Source organism: Physcomitrium patens, chromosome 23, assembly GCF_059467195.1.
Source record: "Physcomitrium patens ecotype Gransden chromosome 23, ASM5946719v1, whole genome shotgun sequence".
Taxonomy (NCBI): domain Eukaryota; kingdom Viridiplantae; phylum Streptophyta; class Bryopsida; order Funariales; family Funariaceae; genus Physcomitrium; species Physcomitrium patens.
This window is the reverse complement of record NC_143432.1, coordinates 6,352,616-6,373,231: the sequence shown is the minus strand read 5'-3', so window position 1 is coordinate 6,373,231 and position 20,616 is coordinate 6,352,616. Positions and strand designations below refer to the sequence as shown.

Below are 20,616 nucleotides of genomic sequence, written 5' to 3'. Positions count from 1 at the left end.
CTAAGTGGTCTACCCTGACAATGCAATCGGTGTAGAGGGAGAGACCACCATGTTCGTTATTGCCCCATCTCCTAAGCCAAACCACCAAGACCCAAGGATAAGCCTAAGCAGACTCCAACAGCCATGCTTGCTGAAAGATTGTAGTGTATACATCAGCCAACCTAGTAAAGAAGCACATAGTCTCGAAGGTCACTCTTCCCAGGGTTCCCCAGAGACCAGAACCATGGAATAAACTGGTATGGCAATCAAAAATAACATAATCACCGAAAGCTACACCGGGACCACCATTCACAAAAATAGCTCACTTGGATACTACAGAAATACAACCAAACTTCTGAAAGACCCTGGGATTACCCAAAGAACTTCAAACCAGGAAAACCAATTGGGTTATGAGGTACTACAGCAAAACCAATTTGAAAACTTCCCGATTTGCACCATAGTCGCTGGATTTCCTTGTATGCCTCTTGATCAGGTCTCGTTTGGGGTAGCTCAAGTGGTGCCGTCGAGTTACTGCTTGGATCCCACCCTAGGGTTCGCGGTGGCTAATACGATTGCGGCGGACCCTGTGTCTCTTCCTCTGTTGCTGGCCGCTCTTGTAGAGGTGGAAATGAGTCGGCTATTGTTGTCCTCGCTTGTGTTTCAATATTGTCATTTGGCATGGTTGTGTTACTTTGATCTGAATTGGTTGTGTGTTTGTGGCATGTTGGAGTTCGCTTACTATTGGATTGCGGTAATTCTATGGAGGAGGCGGCGATTTTTCTGCTCTTGGTGTGCTTGTGTGTCTGTTCTACTATTGATACTATCTTGTCTGATTCGATCAGTGTATTCATCTCTTGAGGTGCGCTGGCTCCTGTTGTATAGACATTGAGTGCTTAAACACTCTGAACCGGTCTACTAATTGTGAGTTGATCTATATTCTCGCGTTGTCTTCAAAACACTCACAATGCATTGACTCTTCTAAAGAAATTTGAATGCATAAAGACGTTACCTTCCGTGATAAATCTTCTAGCTAATCAAAATCGACATTCTACCCTAATTTTTCGGCTCCATTCTGCCGTTCTGCCCCATTCCCGCTCTCGCTCCGCTCTACCATCTGAGCTACATCCCTATTGACCATCCCCAATGATTCCCTGCAACAGTTTTGGAATATTCAGTACCTAAAAATAGAATCAATGCAAAAGTTCTTCCCTACCCAAGTTGGTGCTGACTCGTGCTTTGTTTCTTTATGAATATGTTTACACTTGCAACAACCTGTCTGCACCCATCCTCGCAAGTTGCAAGAAATTCACCCCGTTGCGTTGTCTCCGCAGAAGGGTGGTCCAATTCGTTGTGCAAGATCTGGTTGAGGCAGGGTTTGAAGGAAGAACCCTCACTGCACAGATACCCTCACCATACGTTGACCCACCTTGTCTTAATGAGGCTGGGTTCCACTCAAAGGATTGCAAGTGTAAACAACGCAAAGGCTTATATGGTTTAAGTTTACACTAGTCATAACAGTTTTTACCGTAGGTAATTACTTTTATATATGTATCAATCGAATATTAAGTGAATCAATATTAGGTTCTGAAATCTGAACCATAATTTGGTAAAAAATTTCTTCTTTGTTTATCAGTTCAATTTAAATCATACTTCTGATTGATCCGAAAATATAAAAAGAAAAGATAAAAGAAAATTAGATTGCTCTGCAGACAATTCTGTGTGCATGAAAGTTTTTTTTATGATATAGAATTTTTTTATTTTTTTTCATTGAGTGATTGGAAGTAAAAACCTCTATTGTGTGCAATGCATTATTACAGCAAACGTTCCAGTTTCATGGTATCTAAGACTTGCAACCACGTGTATAAATTTTAGCTTAAAAATACGGGTACATGTGTCCACTTCTCTCCAGAACAGCCTCTTTATTACTTAAGATCAACGATTTAGAGAAATCAATGCAAAAAAATGTTGGTATAGCACATTATTTGTGAAGCATGAGCAAGCCTGCAACTGAGACTTCATCGCTTCCCCAATAACAATATGATAACCCTCTAGAACCGATTATGAGGGTGTTCCATGAAGTACTCTGCATTGGATCGAACTTCTGTAAATCGCAACTAGGGAGAATGAACATCGGTCCCCTGGGCCCTACTCAACACAATGCCTCTTCCAAAAAGATGAAAGAAAAAAGAAACGTTAAGGGATGCTTCGTCCTCATACTTCTCCCGCCATTCTGCGCTTGGTTGCGTTTGAAACTGAAATTTTGCTCAGTTTCTCGGTGGTTTCAGCCATGGTGCGGTTGTTGGTAGGAGTGTAATGGCGCAACCACTCTCCTTGGTACCACTGAACAAAGTCGAGGCGGTCAGAAAAGAGTGCAAAAACAGAACTTGTAGAAAATAGCCATCGCTATTTCACGTCTACTTGATTGGTTAAATCTTTTCATATCAATTTAATTTCTAAACTCCGTAATCTGTCAAGAAAGTCGTTATAATCATTCTGTTGTTTCTATGTCTTTGATGAGTTTACAACAATATTAGAATGAACTTAAAAAATCCAACCTGCTGAGGACGCATAATTTTGGTGTCAGGGTCATCGAGGGATTCCTTCCAGTGAGCAAGATATCCAGCCATGCGGGGAATCGCAAAAAGTACAGGGAAAAACTCGGTTGGGAATCCGAGTGCCCTGCAGAAATTAAAATGAGATCACTTATTTGACCCAGAGAAAAGAAGGCCGAGATGTTGTATGGACAAAAAACAGTCAGTTTTGTGTGTACAATAAAAATAACCTCAAGATACAAAAAAGTGGCATAGATGAGCGACTCATGTGCATCTTAATAGTATCTCTAATACTAAACAATCAAGAACTAAAAGTAAAGTTCACCCCAGTTATGACAATAATATTCTTCAACAAATTCAGAGATTGAGTCACGCACCTATAAATAACACCAGAGTAGAAGTCAACGTTTGGGTACAGTTTCCTCTTTACAAAGTACTCATCAGCAAGAGCAGCCTTCTCCAAAGCAACTGCCACCTGCACCAAACCTAGAAACTAGTGAGCAAATCTAATACGCAACATCACAATTAACCCAATTGAAAAGAGAACATTGAAAAGGTCTTCAATGATCCCAAGTTCTCCTACGACAATATTTATGAGAAAAGCACACTAAATTAAGCGTTAGTAGGTGTCCATGGAACTGCAACAATGGAATCCCCCGCTGAAGCTTTGAAAAATATTACAAGGTCTGGATGTCAAAGTAGAGGTTCTCTACAATGAGTTCAAAACTGAAGTGCAACTGTATTAGGCTAGAGAGTCGCTTCGTTCAACACTACTTCAATTCTAACCTCTTACCAATCATCTCCATTTCTCACAAAGCTGCAGTTTGCTGGGAATTTAAGCTAACACAGCGGTAAATTTTCTTCGTGACAAAAATTCCAACATCTTGTAAAAGTTTTATCATCTGTGTCGCTATGATATCTTTTCTTTTTGGTAACGTATTAATGCAAACTCGAGATTCAAGAATTGATACACAGATCTCGATGAACAAACCTCAATAAGTGGGTCGCGGCCAACAATCTTGAAAACTTCATCTGCTAATGTCCGAACCACCTGTTAACCAGTAAGCAAACCAATTTTTAGAAGATTTGAAAAAAAAGGAATGCACTTACTCTTCCTGAACGTCGTAGTTTAGTGCTGCTGACTCTATATGCATTCCCACGACAAGTACTCAGTTGTGCTAACATTCGTACCAAACCATATTCGTTCAAATAGTTTGCCTCAGTATATTTCCTAGCAATAAAATATTACGATCGTCGCCTATACTTATTCAGAGCTCCACCAATATCTACAAGCTGACCACATTCGTAATGTTTCAAACTGCGTGATACTTGACTAACGCAGCCTAGTAAAGGCCAATGGGTATGTTATATGTAATGTAAAGAGGTAGGGACCTTGGCACGAGGGTCATAATTCTTGTAAACGCGGTGACCAAAACCTGACATTTTCCTTTTCCTGCTCCAATGACACGCGAACAATCAAAAACACTTTAAAATCACAATGTTGCAGAGATAATTCTCATGAAAAAATACTGAAGACTGCTCATAAGTACCAGTCACCTGTATACACAGTAATCGCCTCCGACCAAACTCACTACTGAGAAAGGAACACGTGCTACAGGTGGATCTTCAGAAAAGAAAATCTATAAAGCGTGGTTGAATAGGTACCTGTTCTTTACACCCTCAAGAAAATCAGGAATGTTCTCGACAGTGCCTATTTCTGCCAGCATCTTTAGCACAGCCTGTATAATGATAATCAAATGTTAGATAATCCTTAATCTAAAGCAATGGCACTAAAAACATGCGCAGCACATATCTAAAGGAGGAAAGAGCAAGACGAAGGCTCAATCCAACACAGATTAATACTTTCTAGTCTACAACTTCAAAGTTATGGACTTCATCAAAAGCTCCCAAATGCGTACCTCATTAGCACCACCATGCAGAGGCCCATAAAGAGCACCTGTTGCTCCAGCTAAAGCTGTGTAAACGTCGACTCCACTGCAGTAAACCAATTGAACATGAAGTCAATTTAAGAACAAAGGTAGAATCTTTTAGCGAGCCAATTTAGAAAGCCATCTAATCTGCAAGCAATTTATAAAAATACTATCATATACTTCATCAACGTACCTCGAAGCAAGATGACGGGCAGCAGCTGTAGAGCAGTTCATTTCATGTTCAGCATGCAATATAAAAAGTATGTCCAAAACCCTGGCTAGTCTTGGATTAGGTTTGTACTTCCTATCACCCCTGCCAATTTTAAAGGAGTTATGTCATTAGTAGACTGCGTCCGCACTGTAGTCATTGGTAATGAAAACAAAAAAGGAACGTGAAAATAACAACACGATTTTGGTCTGTAGCGTTCACAAGTAGAATATTAAAAGGGTATCAGCTTCAGAAACGCCAATAGTATGTAAAAAGGTGTGTACTCTAACGTATGTGTGACATAAACATCACCGAAAGGTAGTGACGTACAGTGAATCTAGCATGTACAAAAAGTTCTCCGCATACGAAAGTTGGTTCGATGGCAACACTGGTGGTCTGCCAGCCATTCGCAAATATGCGGCAGCTGCAAGCGTTGGCACCTGAAAGAACATTAACGTAAACACAACTCCACTGTGAGTCATGACATTCAACAGCCTCTGAATAGAAGGTAACGAACATGGAAAATTCAGAAATAAATCCTCGAGTAGTTCGCTAAAGATAAAATCTGACCTTTCCTAGAACGCGCACGATCTGTTTGTCTCTCACAGCTTTGTTCTTGTACAAATCTTGACCCTGCAAATAAACCAGAATGCCGAGAACACGTTAAGCTGGTAGACAGGTGGAAAGGTGTACAGAAAAGAGAGAGCAAGCTGGTGTTTTAAACAAAAGGACCTGCGTGAACACTCTCATTAAGCAAAAACCAAGTACTTACACTGTTTAAAAATAATATTAAATGGCAGCCTATTAACCTGTAGGTTTACGGAAAATTCAAAAGAAACCTAAACAACCTCCTCCAGTGTACGCCTCGTGACTACGAAACGAAGGTTTTACAATCTTTGATTAATTGGCACATAATGCAACATGGACCAAAGTCATTGTGTAGAAAACCTATGGTTGGTTAAGTAGTAAAGGTTTATTGAATAGCAAATACCTGTAGGGCAGGGTTGGCATCTGGATGGAAAGAAGACAGAGCACAAATGGATCCTACCAACATTCCCATGGGATGAGCGTCATGTGGCAGCGCAGCTAGTACTTCCTGCTCCCACCAGAGTAATGCAGAAAGCAACACAAATCACTCCAATGCAATTGCCACAGACGTTTGAAGCAAACTATGTCTGAAACCTCTAAATCACTTCCAAACGAAGATCGCAAAAAGGCTAACAAGGCGAAAACTGAAATACAATCATTTTCCAAGATCCTAAATAATTCTACCAAACGTTCAAGTAAACGCATGTCATTTCAAAAAAGAAAGAATGCACACCAGCACTCCTTCTGGAACAGCAGAGTGCTGGGAGATAGAAGCCTCCCAATCAGCCAACTGAGATTTCGTCGGTAAATTTCCGTACACTGCAAAGCTCAATCAAGACAACCTTGGTCAAAATGATTATGAACCGAAATAGATTAGTATCAAGCAGGCTTTGTTTATTCGCGAAATTAAATACCTTCACAAAGAGCAGCTAATTACGTAAAAGAATGTCACAGATAAAAATTTGATTCGAAACACAAATAAAAGCTCTTAACAATAAACTGAAAACGTACACCAAATATAAGCGTAAGTAATCTATGACAAATAGATCGTCAAACACTACATGCTGTAACACTTGTAGAAAAGTAAACCTGAGAGTACTCACTTAACAAAAAAGCAACCTCAGTGAAGGAACTCTTTTCAGCAAGCTCCTCGATAGGGTATCCTCGATATCTCAATATACCCTTGTCGCCATCGATGTATGAAATTTTTGAACGGACTGGTGCGGTGTTAAGATATCCTGGGTCGAATAATCTGAGTCCATTTCCATCCTCACCAGCGGTAATCTGTATCAAACCGCACAACATTCGTTAGACAAGGCATGCCCTTAGTTCTGATAATTTCAGCATAAGTTACGAGTTTTCTAGTGAAAATCACACTAATATAGCTCTGAATCTTTGAACATAAAAATGAGCGGCAATAAAAATTTAAAAAAATCCACCTCACCTTCTTGAAGTCTGTGGCCTTAACTGTCCCACCTTCACTGATGGGAATCTCGTACTTCTTCCCAGTTCGATTGTCTACAATCGTCAAACTTCCTGCTCCCCCTGAAAATTGCGGTGCAATTTCAGCTGATACAGTGAATGCTTCAAGCGTTGTAGAAGCAACGGAACTCCCCGATTCCAAATGGCCTTGCAAGATCGACAGTCTCTTCATGGTTGATAAAGACATTTCTGGACCGTTACAAGTCAGCTCCATGGCTGCAAAACAGAACCGATCATCCACACCCTCACAACCTAGTACTTCATAAAAACTTGTTAAATTCAATACTGCCTGTGCTGAGGCTGAGATAGTGACAACTCAAAGATAGAAAATGAACTTTCATACTTCAAGACCCGAACCAAATCGTCAGGCAACCTAAGGGAAAAAAAAATAAAAAAATGAAAAAATAATCCCGGTCAGAACCAAAACCAAAACAAAAATTCTGCAGCGACACACGCAGCAGAAAACAATGATCAACATCCGCCGATTAGGAAAAAGATACCGCAGCGAAAAGTCCGCGCGACAGATGTTTCTCTATTTCAATCTTTAATGATTTCATTTGCAACCACGCAAGGTGCAAACGTACGAAGCATCACACCCTCACCGAACCCTTACGTTATATCAGTCTTCAGAAAAAAGCAGCTCATCCAGCCACCAATTTCAAAACCACGTCCATCACTTCTCAAGATCACAGCCGATTCAGCACATATTGCCACAATTCACGCTCTCCAAACTCTTAGAAATTCAACTCCTCCACAGCCAAATAAAACTAAACCAGCAAAAAAGAAATAAAGCTCAAAACGAAGCATAATCATCATACATCATTCTATTCCATATTATCAAACGTGATCGAAAAGAGCATTAAAACCTCCGAAACAAAACCACGCACACACGATGACCAAAAATACACCAGACCAAAGCTGCTCTGTCTTCTTCTTCTTCTTCTTCTTCTTCTAAACCAAGCTCCTAGCCCGCTCACTTAGCTCTCAATTCACTACAATCTGTCCAAAAATCCTGCCACAAATTCTTCCAAAACGCACCTGCTGAGGCTTCACTCCGATCACCACGCTGCGAATCTGAACACGGACCACAACAGTAGCAGAGCGATTGAATGAGAGACCATAATTCAGCAGAACTCTTACGCATTCAAGTACTCCGAAGCGTCACGAGAGGAGTACGCTTTGCTCCCGCATGACGCTAACCTTTTACCGTGGTCTTCATTCCTCTTCCCCTTAATTCCACCCGATGCAACCCGTCTCCTTCCTTTGTTACCGGGTATAGACTGCTTTCCATGCGCTTTTCTTCTATAATTCTACTCAAGACACCGGCATACCCTGTCCACAAAACCGAATTTTATGCTGGTGGTAAATTGCTGGTTGCTGCCGCCATAGAACACGGTGGCTGAAGTGCTACATACAATATTCGAAAGCTATTGATATAGTATTGTGGATCTATAAAGCGAGTAGGTTTAGAATTGGAAATCCATGGATTGGGAAGGAACGTTACGCCGTGCAGTGGCGATTATCGGTGAGTTACCGAAGTTGAACGGCGTGCCAGTCCAGCTCGATCTGATCCGCAACGTGGCAAAGTAATGTTGCGGACGTGGCAGCTTACTTGGCATGTTTTGTTGTTGCGTGTCGTGAGGCTGAATATCTTTTAGTTATATTCAGTAAATATATATGTAGTGTTTTGTGTCTTGCTTTGGACTTCTCCATGTAGGATTCAAAAATTGAGTCACTTGCAAGGTTTGAAATCACGCTGTTAAAGCCGTGAAACCTCGAAAAAGTGATTTAGAAGTAAAAATTGTATCATAAAGAAGAGTTATTGAATTTTTTTAATAAGTAACAAAGTACTGAATAAATAGCAATAATCCCAGATTCTCTGCTTCGAAAGTGATAGATTCGAATCAGCAAGCTTTTTTTAAAGACATTGTTACAATTCAACAAAACGGTGACATCACTAAAAATCTATTTACTAACGAATCTTCACATTGACACAATTTTGGTTGACGCAGGGCACCGTAATATGAAATATTATACATAAAACACTTATGTTTAACGTATCGTGAATATGCAGCACCTGCATACGGTGTGCACGTGAATATACATGTGTGCATTCAAGGTAGAGAGAGGATTTGCTCACCCTCCATAGCCAAATGCTACCCAAGGGCGGTGGTAACAGGAGCTTGATAAGCATACCTATTTCAGGGCTGATTCTCTCTTCGACGTTTCAGATGCAGACATGCAGATCAACTGCGTGTGCGCTTCTATTAGGAAGTGACACACGAAATGATGCCAGCACATGCAAGCGCCTTGCAATATTTATCACCTTGCGTGCACTTCAATCGACTCACCATGTGTCAAACTGGCCGAACTAAGTCCAAGTCCAAAAACCAGTGGATTCGATGCGTAGTATCCATGAATGCGACATTATCAACAATGAGGTGTAGATGCGAGACCACAATCATATCTCCTTCGACACTCGATCGCTTAGCGCTTCTGCAGTGGCATAAGCTTTTCCGGAGAGCGGTAACCGTCACTCCCCAAGTAAAGTTCGCGGCAGCGCAGGCCGAGACAAACGCATTTTCGGTACTAGGAGATAAACGCATTTTCGTGGATGCTCTCCGAACACTGCATTCGGCACAGATTACGGCAGAACAAATGGTCAAATCATAATTTATAAATAGAACATCAAATAATATCAAGATTAAGCAACTTTTGCCATTGCACTAAGAATTCATTGAGATCCATTGAAATCCACCTCGTGAAACATAAAGTAATCAACGTCAACAACACTGAGGGCTGTCTCTTACTCTTACCACAGCACATGAATGAGATCAAATAGCTAGAACAACAGCACTGTGCTATATTCTACATACATTGGAGGCCATTTTGACAGAAATTATCAAAATTAATGTCGCGGTCATTAAGACATGTGCAAAATATAAGTAATAACCATTTCTACACACACATATAATTATATTCATATATTTGGAATTAAATAAACGAATAATAGAATATTAGTTTGAACCACCTGAATGGGCGGGCAGTTGGATTCCAATTACAAGCCCAACTATTTTACTAATGGATGAAGTGCGAAGGATGTATATTGAAATGGATGTCTTCATTCATCATATACCATGGCAGCAGCTGCCGCTACGACACCGATAAGGTATCTTCATAAATATTCATCCACAATCTTAGATTGTTCATTCATCCACAACATCAGGAGCTCAGCATTGGCAATCGAGTCGCACAACGCAGCCTCTCGCGCAATTCGAAGCTCTCCATTCCATCTGCGGCAGCGCGCTCGCAGCTGAATTGCGACCCTTGATCTCTACGACTGAACTACCGCGGGATTGAACCGAAGGCGCTTTTTTAGATTTGGTAAGAATTTTGGTGTCGGAGTTTTGGGATTGGTGGATGGTGGGGTATTTCAAGCACTGTTCTCGCGGTTGGGTTTGTTGCGTGATGAGCCATGTTTCGTGACAAGATCAGCATGATCTTGTGTTGACGCTGGAGCCGAATTTCCTTGCTGATCATGTGATTTGGTGGCTCTCTGCTTCTCTGGGTTCTTCTTTCATCGCTCGAGCGCAAGTGAAGGCAATTCGTCTTGTTTGTGCAGGTTTTGGAATCTTATCCAGATTTTCCAGCTACGGGTAATCGCTTGGGGTATTCGGCGATGTCATGGGTAATTTAGACCGGTCGTTGCATGTATTCTTGCTGTTGCTGCTGCTGCTGAGCGTGGCGTCAATTGTACCGATCGCGAGTGCAAGGAAGCCGATTAATGTCACCTACGATCAGCGAGCACTCATAATCAATGGCCAGCGCCGGATGCTCATCTCCGCGGGCATACACTACCCGCGTGCTACGCCTGAGGTTGATACTCTGTTCCGTTTGTGTTCTTGATTTTCTTGCATCAATCGTTGATCAGTGCTTCAATTTAAATTCATACGCATCATTAATCGTTGAACTTTTTCTAATTTGTGGGATTTGGCTGAGTTTTTCAATTCTTGTTCAGATATTGTTTTTACTTCTGCATTTATTTTTTTAATGAAAAGAAGTCTGCAATCAGAAATAAATGGTTTTGGAATTTTCGCTAACTTACATGATTGGACCTTCCTGAACAGATGTGGCCAAGCCTGGTACAGAAGTCGAAGGAGGGAGGTGCAGACGTAGTGCAATCTTATGTTTTCTGGAATGGCCATGAGCCTAAGCAAGGGCAGGTTTGTCTTTCACTAACCTTCAGTCTTTGATACATTGATTAGCAAAAAAATGAAGGCAATCAAAAAAAATCATTCTTTGCTTGTACTGTTGCTATGAAGTAAAGCCACTGGGTTTTCTTAGATCAAGGATAGGATTGAATTGCTGTGCCTTCTGTCTGTAATGATGCTCGATGTATATTTGTGGTTGATTATGAATAGGTTCAGATCAATTTCGTGGTTTCTTATCTACAAGATTTGCGTGAAATAAATGTTGTAAACTTCAGTGAATCAAAATGCTGAGGATTAATTGGTGAACCTTGATATGCAGTATAACTTCGAGGGCAGATATGATTTGGTTAAGTTTATAAAGGTGGTGCAACAAGCTGGATTGTACTTTCATCTCCGCATTGGCCCCTACGTATGTGCAGAATGGAACTTTGGGTATGTCTGCTGATTAAGGTTTTGAAGATTTTACCTTCAATTCTTGATTTTAACCCAAGTACATGACTGAAGGGAAAATACTTTCCATTTCTGTTCGCACACTAACAGTGCTGTCATGCTGATTGATGAAGGGGATTTCCTTACTGGCTGAAAGATATCCCCGGAATTGTATTTCGTACCGACAACGAACCCTTCAAAGTAAGAACGGAGTGGGTTCTCTATGCTCAAACCCTCTAACCTGCACTCTTTGAAAAGCAGGAGTTACTAAAGTTATGAATCACAAGTTGAATAGAGACTACTTCTGAGAGATGTTTTATTTCACCTACCTATGATCAACGGTTGCTGCTTTGGTTTCAGGTTGCGATGGAAGGGTTCGTGTCAAAGATTGTGAACTTAATGAAGGAAAATCAGCTGTTTGCATGGCAAGGAGGACCCATTATCATGGCCCAGGTAGTTGAAGGTGGACAATTACTATGGCCATTTGCTGTGTAGTTGTAGCGATTACATTTGATGCGCATACATCTAACAATGAATTGGTTACTGTTGATACCACAATTTGCCAGCGTTCATTGTTAGGGGCAGCTTGTGTCTACTGCTTTTGACGGACTATTCTGAACGGGGTCTTAGCGCAGATCGAGAATGAGTATGGGAATATAGAATGGGCGTTTGGCGATGGGGGGAAACGATATGCCATGTGGGCAGCTGAATTGGCCCTCGGCCTTGATGCAGGAGTACCCTGGGTGATGTGCCAGCAAGATGATGCTCCTGGAAATATCGTGAGTTCTCTCTCCAATCTTGTTGTTATGAGTAGTGATAAGCTGCCAGTTTTTCCTGCAAATTATTTTAAAGAAAGACTTCGTTGGCTAACAATTGTCTTATACTTTCATCCAGATGGTTGTAAAGTTGTAATGGTTTTGGCATCTGCGCAGATCAACACATGTAATGGATATTACTGTGACGGGTTTAAGGCAAACACTGCCACCAAGCCAGCTTTTTGGACGGAGGATTGGAACGGCTGGTAATGTCTTCACTAAGTTAAAATAATAACAATAATAATAATAATAATAATATTGAAATACTCTGCCACATTCTACATGAAAAGGCCTGTGAATATGTCTGTCAGTAATTGAAAATTTACTTATTTGCAAAAACAAATTCTTTCTGTGTTGTGTTTTGATGAGTCTTCAAATGGCTGTTTGTAGGTTTCAATACTGGGGACAGTCGGTTCCACATAGACCGGTGGAAGACAATGCGTTTGCCATTGCACGTTTTTTCCAGCGTGGAGGAAGCTTTCAGAACTATTACATGGTAGGACGTGACCCGTTTCATCTAAAAATTGAAGCTCGATTTGCGCGTTGATAATCATTTCAAAGCTAACTCATTAATATTTGTGGTAGCTGCTTCACATGTCAATTTAGCGCCTATATTCTTAAATTCCAACTTATCTTCGTCTGAGTTGTCTTGACAGTACTTTGGTGGTACCAACTTTGCTCGAACTGCTGGTGGACCATTCATGACAACGTCTTACGATTATGATGCACCTCTTGATGAATATGGTGGGGCTCCTGTGAAAGGGTCTGCAGCTATACGTTGCTAACTTTACGCGATTCTATATGAAGTTTTTGTATGAAGGTTTTTTGACAAATGAAATTGTATTTGTGACCAATTTCTGCAGGGCTCATAAGGCAACCAAAATGGGGGCATCTGAGAGATCTTCACGCTGCCATCAAGCTGTGCGAGCCCGCACTAACTGCCGTTGACGAAGTGCCACTCTCCACTTGGCTTGGTCCGAATGTAGAGGTTTGTATTCCTACCCGGCGTATTTTATTTTTTTAAAGTTTTTCTAAACTTTTAATCTCCAATGTGTCTCAGATTTACAAGTCTGGTACAGTTGATTTCAATTGTTGTTCATTTTCAAACCTGAAAATAAGACTTGGGGCCTGTAGAAATTACGTGTGATGGTATGTAGATGATTTCTGCGGAGGAGTCACCAATACGACTACTAACTTCACGTGTGCTGAGATGTGAAACAGGCGCACGTATATTCAGGACGTGGACAATGCGCCGCTTTTCTTGCAAATATTGACAGTTGGAAAATCGCCACTGTACAGTTTAAAGGGAAAGCGTATGTGCTGCCACCTTGGTCTGTCAGCATATTACCTGATTGCAAGAATGTCGTATTTAACACGGCTCAGGTGATTTTTTCTTCTCGTACTGCTCCATATTCTTGTCACAAATTCGTAGCTTCTAGATACAGATATTCACTGGAGTCAATGGACTCATGGATTTTATTTGATGTGTTTGAAATATAAGTGGAAGCAATTGGTTATACACTTGTGACCGCGTATTTTCAATACTTCGTGCTGATTTTTATCTTATCAAGGTTAAAACCAGCTTACCTTAATGCCTGTTAGTTATGCGGCCACTTGTGAGCTGTATGTAAAATATATCTCAACTATTTAGTATTTTTCTACAGGTAGGCGCTCAGACCACTTTGACAAGGATGACAATCGTGCGCTCAAAATTAGAAGGGGAGGTTGTCATGCCTTCTAATATGTTGCGTAAGCATGCTCCTGAGAGCATAGTGGGATCAGGCCTGAAATGGGAGGCATCAGTGGAGCCAGTTGGCATTAGGGGAGCCGCAACACTCGTTTCAAACCGTTTGCTCGAACAACTTAATATTACAAAGGATTCCACGGATTACCTTTGGTACTCAATCAGGTAGTTCACCAAAAACCACTTTAGCTATCTTGGTGTTGCAATGAAATGGACTTTTTGTTTCATGATAAAGTATTTCTACCATCGCGACCCAGCTCTAGAATCACTTTTTTCGACAAGGATATTTGTTTGCACCCGTCTAAGTTCCTCCCGTGATTGTGAATTTTACAGAGTTTTATGCCATTAGCCTTGTGCTTAGATCCTAATAGACATCATGTAGATCTGACGTTGAACATAAACGTAGCTCATGTATAATTAAGTTTACTTAGGCAATTCTTAAATTCCTAGAGCTGGGGATAAGTGCTACAATTTGGTTTGTTGTAATCAAATAATAAGAATAAAAAAAGATAATGGGGAGTAAACTCTTTTTGGTTTCGTAACAAGTTGTCATACTAGTTTCATTCTCAATTTGAGTTTTTAGGAGAAGTCTTCCAAATTGAGAGTATTGAAAAAGATTCCTAGATTTTTATCTGCTTGACTTTACTCATGCAATGTCTTGAAGATTGTCCATTTTGTATCTAACGTGCTTCTTTTTGTCACACACAGCATCAAGGTCTCTGTGGAGGCTGTTACAGCTCTCTCCAAAACTAAATCGCAAGCAATACTGGTACTCGGCTCTATGCGTGATGCAGTACATATCTTCGTCAACAGACAACTTGTAGGTATTACTTTTTCCATGTTTTCGTTCTTACGATTTACTTAACACTTAGGTGGCCGTGAAAAAAATATTTCTTGGTTCTTCATGAGACCTCATTGTCTATGTCCATTTCAGGGGCCTCTTCTTCAATTCCAAATTTCTTTACATCTCAAAGTAGACTGAGTTTTCGGCCTGTTGCATGCAGGCAGTGCAATGGGATCGGATGTTCAAGTTGTCCAGCCTGTTCCTTTGAAAGAAGGGAAGAATGACATCGACTTGCTCAGTATGACTGTAGGATTGCAGGTTTCTATGCAAACCCTTCCTTCTAAGTCCTTTTCTTTGCACAAACCATGAAAGGACTTAGTTTTCTGATTTTTTTATCGTAATCACGAGGAAGGTGTGCTTTTCGAGCTCCACTACAAAATTGAAAGATGAGTGATCTCTCTCCATATTGTTTTCGATAGAGCGTATTTAAAATCATTTAGTTTGAATCTTTCTTTTGACGAACTGATACTTGGCAGAACTACGGTGCGTATCTAGAGACTTGGGGCGCAGGGATTCGAGGATCCGCGTTATTAAGAGGACTGCCATCTGGGGTTCTTGATTTATCGACAGAAAGATGGTCATATCAGGTGTGATATTATTCCCATTCCTTTGTCCCGCAAGATGTGAGGCATTCTAAAAACGGCTTTGAGCACAAAAATATACATCTGCAAAAATATGCACACACATACATATAAAAGTTATAGAAGTTGCAAGTACAAATCAATAGGTGAGTGCTTTACTTGGGTTCTACTGTGGGCTCTTTCATATTCAACTGTTGTTTGAAAGCGTTCCTCAGGTTGGTATTCAAGGGGAGGAGAAAAGACTATTTGAAACTGGCACTGCAGACGGTATTCAGTGGGATTCATCATCTTCGTTCCCGAATGCTTCTGCCCTTACTTGGTACAAGGTATGCCGAAGCAAATTAAGTGTATAGCAGTTCACTTATTCTTACATAACTTGAGGTGATCCATTTAGCGCTAAACCACGTTTACTGAAGAAAGCACTCTGCTGACTCCACTTATAAAAGAGCTTGTAGTACGAAATACAAGTTACTCTGAGCATGGCTCAATATTTGTACGAAGGATCATTTCTATTTCTCAAAATTGCTGGGTGCCTTACGCAGACCACATTTGACGCACCTAAAGGTACAGATCCTGTTGCTCTGGACCTTGGGAGCATGGGAAAAGGTCAAGCTTGGGTAAATGGTCATCATATGGGCCGCTATTGGCCATCTGTGCTTGCTTCACAATCAGGGTGTTCAACATGTGACTATCGGGGAGCCTACGACGCGGATAAATGTCGCACAAATTGTGGAAAACCCTCGCAACGATGGCAAGTGATTATAAGTCTGAACTTCCTAGTCTAATGTTGTTTTTTCAACATGAAGCGAATATGTCAGCAATGTGCATGAGTGTATTCATTATAAAGAAACCCCAGGTTTTCATTGCCATTGTCAGTATGTGGACATGTATTATGTTAGCTGAAGGCTCGAATGCGAATCTCTTCACCACTGAGACTTGGGTTAGGTTCGTATTGTATCCTTAACACTACCAAAGATTCGTTGACCATGTGTAATTTCACTAAGCGTGATCTGGTCATGCTAATACAGGTACCACATTCCTCGAGCGTGGCTTCAACTTTCCAATAACTTGTTGGTTCTTTTTGAGGAGATTGGAGGTGACGTTTCGAAAGTTTCATTGGTCACACGATCTGCTCCTGCGGTATGTACTCATGTACACGAATCGCAACCTCCACCTGTGCTTTTCTGGCCTGCTAATTCTTCTATGGATGCTATGAGCAGTCGTTCCGGAGAGGCGGTGCTTGAATGTATAGCCGGCCAACATATACGCCACATAAAATTTGCCAGCTTTGGAAACCCGAAAGGCTCTTGTGGCAACTTCCAACGTGGGACTTGCCATGCAATGAAGAGTTTGGAAGTAGCGCGGAAGGTAAACCTTGCAATTTTTCTTGCATAACGTAGCTAATGGCGAGGCAACCTTAGTGTACTACCACATGACCCACCATTACAACCTAGTACATTCAAATCATAACTTCTGTTGAGGCTTAAATTGTACATTTTAGGTGGAAATTCATTGATAACGTACTGTCATGTGCGTGTTCAAGTCCACAAAACCATTGAATTCAGGATGTTAACTTACATACATATTGCTTAGCAGTCCTTGAATTTAAGTCCTTGTTGATATATGAATGGAGAAATTCACTGCATCATGCTTATTTGCAGGCTTGCATGGGGATGCACCGATGTAGCATACCAGTCCAATGGCAAACATTTGGAGAGTTTGATCCCTGTCCAGATGTATCCAAAAGCCTAGCTGTGCAAGTGTTTTGTTCTTCCAAAGGAAGCCAGCAAGCCACAGACGAGCCCGTGCCTCCAGCTTATTACTTCAACTATCAGTGGCAGCAGCCCATCGGTATGAATGACCATCTATACCAGAGGAAAGTACCCCTCATCACACCAGTCAATGTGAACAAGTATAGCAGTGTTGCATAGTGTTGAGATCATTAAATGTAGCCTAAGCTCTCCATAATATTTACTGTAGACTATAGTAATTATTGTAGCTACAGTATTTAGAGTCTAGTGGAGAAGTACTGTTCATCTTCTTATCTTCTCTCTTCTTGTGTACGAGACACAACCAGATCAATAGATTTTTGTGTGTGTGAAGCTCTCTCTCCTTAGAAACCTTTGTGTGTGTATGACTTACTACTACTCTTGTGTCTTTCTAAACATTCTCAACAAGTTATCAGCAGGATTCTCTTCTACACACTATCACAATTTTTTTTGCTCTAGTCTTTGACTCTTCAAACCTGTTGCTACCCTTGCTTAGTGTCTGGGTCATGATTTTTTTCTTCTTGCTGGCACCTCACACACTGCTTGCTTAGAGCACTTGTTCCACTCTTTGCCTTGCTTGCTGCTCCGTGCTGCGCCCCGAACAGACGCCGAACTGCCGCCGAACAGACGCCAAACAGACGCCGAATCCGCCACTGCCACCCTGTCGCCGCTGACGCTGCCGCCCGCCGCTGCCGCTGCTGCCCGCCGCTGCCGCCCACCATTGCCAGCCGCTGCTGTCCACCGTTGCCCGCCGCCGCTGTCCGCCGCTGCCACCCTGCCGCCCTACCGCTACCTGCTGCCGCCATTTTATTGCTGTTTTACTGCCTTAATCTACAACTATCTCTCCTTAAAAATATATATATATATTTTAGTTTTTTCAAGTTCAAGTTTATAATTTTATTTGACTTTATATTTTAAGGTACGTTTTACTCAACTTTTCTACTTGATCTTGTATTTTCTTTACAGATTTATTTATAATGAGTGCTTCAACATCTTCAATTGCTTCTACTATGGCTCCTACTATTACTAGTGCATCCCAACATTTTCAAGTTCTTTTATTTCCACTATTGACTGTGGATGGAAACAATTATCTATTATGGGAAAAATGGCAAAAGTAAATTTATTTGCAGAACAACTCTCGGATGCCATTATGTTTGAAGAATCTCCTACAATAAGTATTTCTATATTTCTTGCTATTCGTTGGAAAGCACTTCTACTCCTTCGTCGTCATCTTGTAACCGCATTACAACATCAATATTTGGAAATAGAAGACCCTATAGAACTTTGGAAGAATCTTAAATCTAGGTTTGATCATCAAAAGACCATTTTTCTTCCATGTACACGTCATAATTGGACACATTTACGTGTCTTGGATTTTCCAAATTTAAATGCTTTCAATAGTGAAATGTATAGTATTGTCTCACAATTACGATTATGTGGACATAGCATTTCTGAAGAAGAAATGATTGAGAAAACTCTCTCTACATTTTCTCCTGCATCTGCTGTGCTTGCACAACAATACAAGAACATGAAATTTCAGAGTCATTCTGATTTCATGTCCTATCTACTTCTTGCGGAGAAGCAAAATGAGCTACTCTTGCGCAATGCGGAAGCTCGTCCTATTGGAACTACAATTCCTGAATCTCATGTACTTAATATTTCAAAGTGTAAGAAGAAATTATATAAACATGGGAAACGTGCTCATAAGTATCAAGGTAATCATAGTCAAGACCATTTCTATCCATATGGAAAGAATAAACGTTCTACTATTAATTATAGTAGAAAACAAAAAAACAGAGATGTGTTCTTACCATAAGTGTGGAATGATTGGACATTTAGCACATGCGTGCAAGGTAAAATGATAACTCGGCCTTCAATTTGGAAACTTCCACAAGAATTACCACCAATGCTTGAAAGATTGCATGGTGATGTTTGTGGTCCTATTAATCTAACATCAGGACCATTTCGTTATTTTTTGGTCCTTGTTGATGCATCAAGTAAACAATCATATGTTTCATTATTATCAACTCGAAACATGGTGTTTGTCAATCTTATATCTATGCTTATTTGCTTTCAAGTACATTTTCCTGATTATCCTATAAAAACATTGCGTATGGATAATGGAAAAGAATTTGCATCAAAGTCTTTTGAAGAGTATTGTACTGCAACAAGAATCGAATTGACATATTGTGTTCCATATGAACATGCTCAAAGTGGACTTGCAGAGTCATTTATAAAGCATATACAACTCATTACGTGGCCACTCCTCCTTCACGCAAATCTACCTACATCTATGTGGGATCATGCAGTTTTATATGCTGCAGTACTAATATGCCTCCGCCCTTCTTCTCTTGAAACTGTTTCACCACATGAACTCATTTCGGGTCGTGTTCCAAATGTATCTCACTTACGAGTATTTGGTTGCCATGCTTGGATTCCAGTACCAGAACCTCAACGACGTATCATTGGAGCTCATCGACAAGAAGGCATATATGTTGGTTTTGATTCACCAAGCATTATTCGTATTGTTGATCCATCAATTGGCACATTATTACGTGCACATCTGCAAAATTGTCGTTTTGAAGAAATTGTATTCCCATCTCTTCAAGGAGGAGTATCCAATCAACAAAAAAATAAAGTACTCATATTTGAAGCACCAGAAACATTTACAATGAATCCCGATCCTAGGACATCTTTGGCAGAAACTGAAGTTGCTAAGATTTTACATTTAAAACGGATCGCGGATGAAACACCTGATGGCTTCAATGATGCACCTAGAATTACAAGAGTTCCTATTAATGAGGCTCGAAATGCACCTGCTCAGATTGCAGTGCCATTGACTACAATACCTCAAGTTATAACAACAACAACTAAAAGAACTCGTGGACCAGATAAGAAAGCTATAAAATTAACTAATCCTGGTATTATTTCTCAAGAAATTGCCACTCATCTTGTAGGACTACCAATTCATGATGATATATCCATGCATAATGTACCTTCAATTCCTATGAAAAACAATCTTGGAATTGGAAGGAATAAGAACAAGTTGAGTAAAGAATTATCTATTCTGTATTGTGCTATAGATGATATTTGGGACAAACCATCTATTACGATAGATGAATCATTTGCATATATGATTATAGAATCCCTTTCTTACAAGGAAGACAATCTTGAACCTCAAACCATCGAAGAGGTGATGCGTCGCTCTGATTGGTCAAAATGGAAAACTGCTATTGAGGAAGAGTATGCCTCTTTGCGTAAGAGAAAAGTCTTTGGTCCAATTGTAGACACTCTTACATCTCGCCCTGTGGGATATAAAATGGTATTAATATGCAAGCGAGATGCTCAAGGCCAAATAACCCGCTATAAAGCTCATCTTGTTACTCAAGGATTTTTTCAACGATTTGGCATTAATTATGAATCCACATATTCTCCAGTCATGGATTCAATTACATTTCGATATATTATTGGAATAACAGTTCA

General features: G+C 40.5%; 2 protein-coding genes and 1 long non-coding RNA gene across 5 annotated transcripts; 2 read left to right on the top strand and 1 right to left on the bottom strand.

Annotated features, from left to right (window-relative positions):
* Positions 1-695: 695 nt before the first annotated feature.
* LOC149986504 (uncharacterized) lies at positions 696-1,455 on the top strand. Its single transcript, XR_016500356.1, has 2 exons — positions 696-838; positions 1,311-1,455. It is a non-coding gene; the product is annotated as an uncharacterized LOC149986504 (long non-coding RNA).
* Positions 1,456-1,878: 423 nt separating this feature from the next.
* Positions 1,879-8,234, bottom strand: LOC112275853 (citrate synthase 3, peroxisomal). 3 transcript variants are annotated; one of them, XM_024506534.3, is made up of 15 exons: positions 7,881-8,234; positions 6,703-6,956; positions 6,362-6,542; positions 5,992-6,077; positions 5,662-5,766; positions 5,241-5,303; positions 5,001-5,110; positions 4,656-4,775; positions 4,451-4,526; positions 4,197-4,270; positions 3,924-3,984; positions 3,523-3,582; positions 2,909-3,006; positions 2,535-2,658; positions 1,879-2,319 (listed from the first exon to the last, which is right to left on the bottom strand). In XM_024506534.3, the coding sequence occupies exons 1-15, from the start codon at positions 7,882-7,884 to the stop codon at positions 2,191-2,193; spliced, it is 1,545 nt and encodes a 514-aa protein (XP_024362302.1). In that variant the 5' UTR covers positions 7,885-8,234; the 3' UTR covers positions 1,879-2,190. The 3 variants fall into 3 exon arrangements, with proteins under 3 accessions (XP_024362302.1, XP_024362301.2, XP_024362303.1); XM_024506533.3 differs by lacking the exon at positions 7,881-8,234 and adding an exon at positions 7,779-7,849; XM_024506535.3 differs by lacking the exon at positions 7,881-8,234 and adding an exon at positions 7,354-7,507.
* A 1,759-nt stretch (positions 8,235-9,993) lies between these two features.
* Positions 9,994-17,484, top strand: LOC112275852 (beta-galactosidase 9). The gene is made up of 20 exons (XM_024506532.3): positions 9,994-10,124; positions 10,363-10,616; positions 10,868-10,963; positions 11,271-11,383; positions 11,515-11,581; positions 11,741-11,833; positions 12,016-12,159; positions 12,313-12,401; positions 12,586-12,691; positions 12,852-12,939; positions 13,059-13,183; positions 13,417-13,578; positions 13,860-14,104; positions 14,648-14,763; positions 14,944-15,041; positions 15,260-15,370; positions 15,580-15,690; positions 15,907-16,115; positions 16,393-16,732; positions 17,026-17,484. The coding sequence occupies exons 2-20, from the start codon at positions 10,425-10,427 to the stop codon at positions 17,293-17,295; spliced, it is 2,775 nt and encodes a 924-aa protein (XP_024362300.1). The 5' UTR covers positions 9,994-10,124; positions 10,363-10,424; the 3' UTR covers positions 17,296-17,484.
* Positions 17,485-20,616: the final 3,132 nt, after the last annotated feature.

What these genes read in the sequence shown, in the direction of transcription:
- LOC112275853 (XM_024506534.3), bottom strand. An exon ending in TGAGGTTGCTTTTTTGTTAA is followed by an intron (nt 6,078 to 6,361) that starts GTGAGTACTCTC and finishes TGAGCTTTGCAG; the next exon opens with TGTACGGAAATTTACCGACG. An exon ending in ATTATGACCCTCGTGCCAAG is followed by an intron (nt 3,583 to 3,923) that starts GTCCCTACCTCT and finishes ACTGGTTAACAG; the next exon opens with GTGGTTCGGACATTAGCAGA.
- LOC112275852 (XM_024506532.3), top strand. Translation starts at nt 10,425, where the DNA reads ATGGGTAATTTAGACCGGTCGTTGCATGTATTCTTGCTGTTGCTGCTG. An exon ending in CGTCAACAGACAACTTGTAG is followed by an intron (nt 14,764 to 14,943) that starts GTATTACTTTTT and finishes TGTTGCATGCAG; the next exon opens with GCAGTGCAATGGGATCGGAT. An exon ending in GTATGACTGTAGGATTGCAG is followed by an intron (nt 15,042 to 15,259) that starts GTTTCTATGCAA and finishes GATACTTGGCAG; the next exon opens with AACTACGGTGCGTATCTAGA.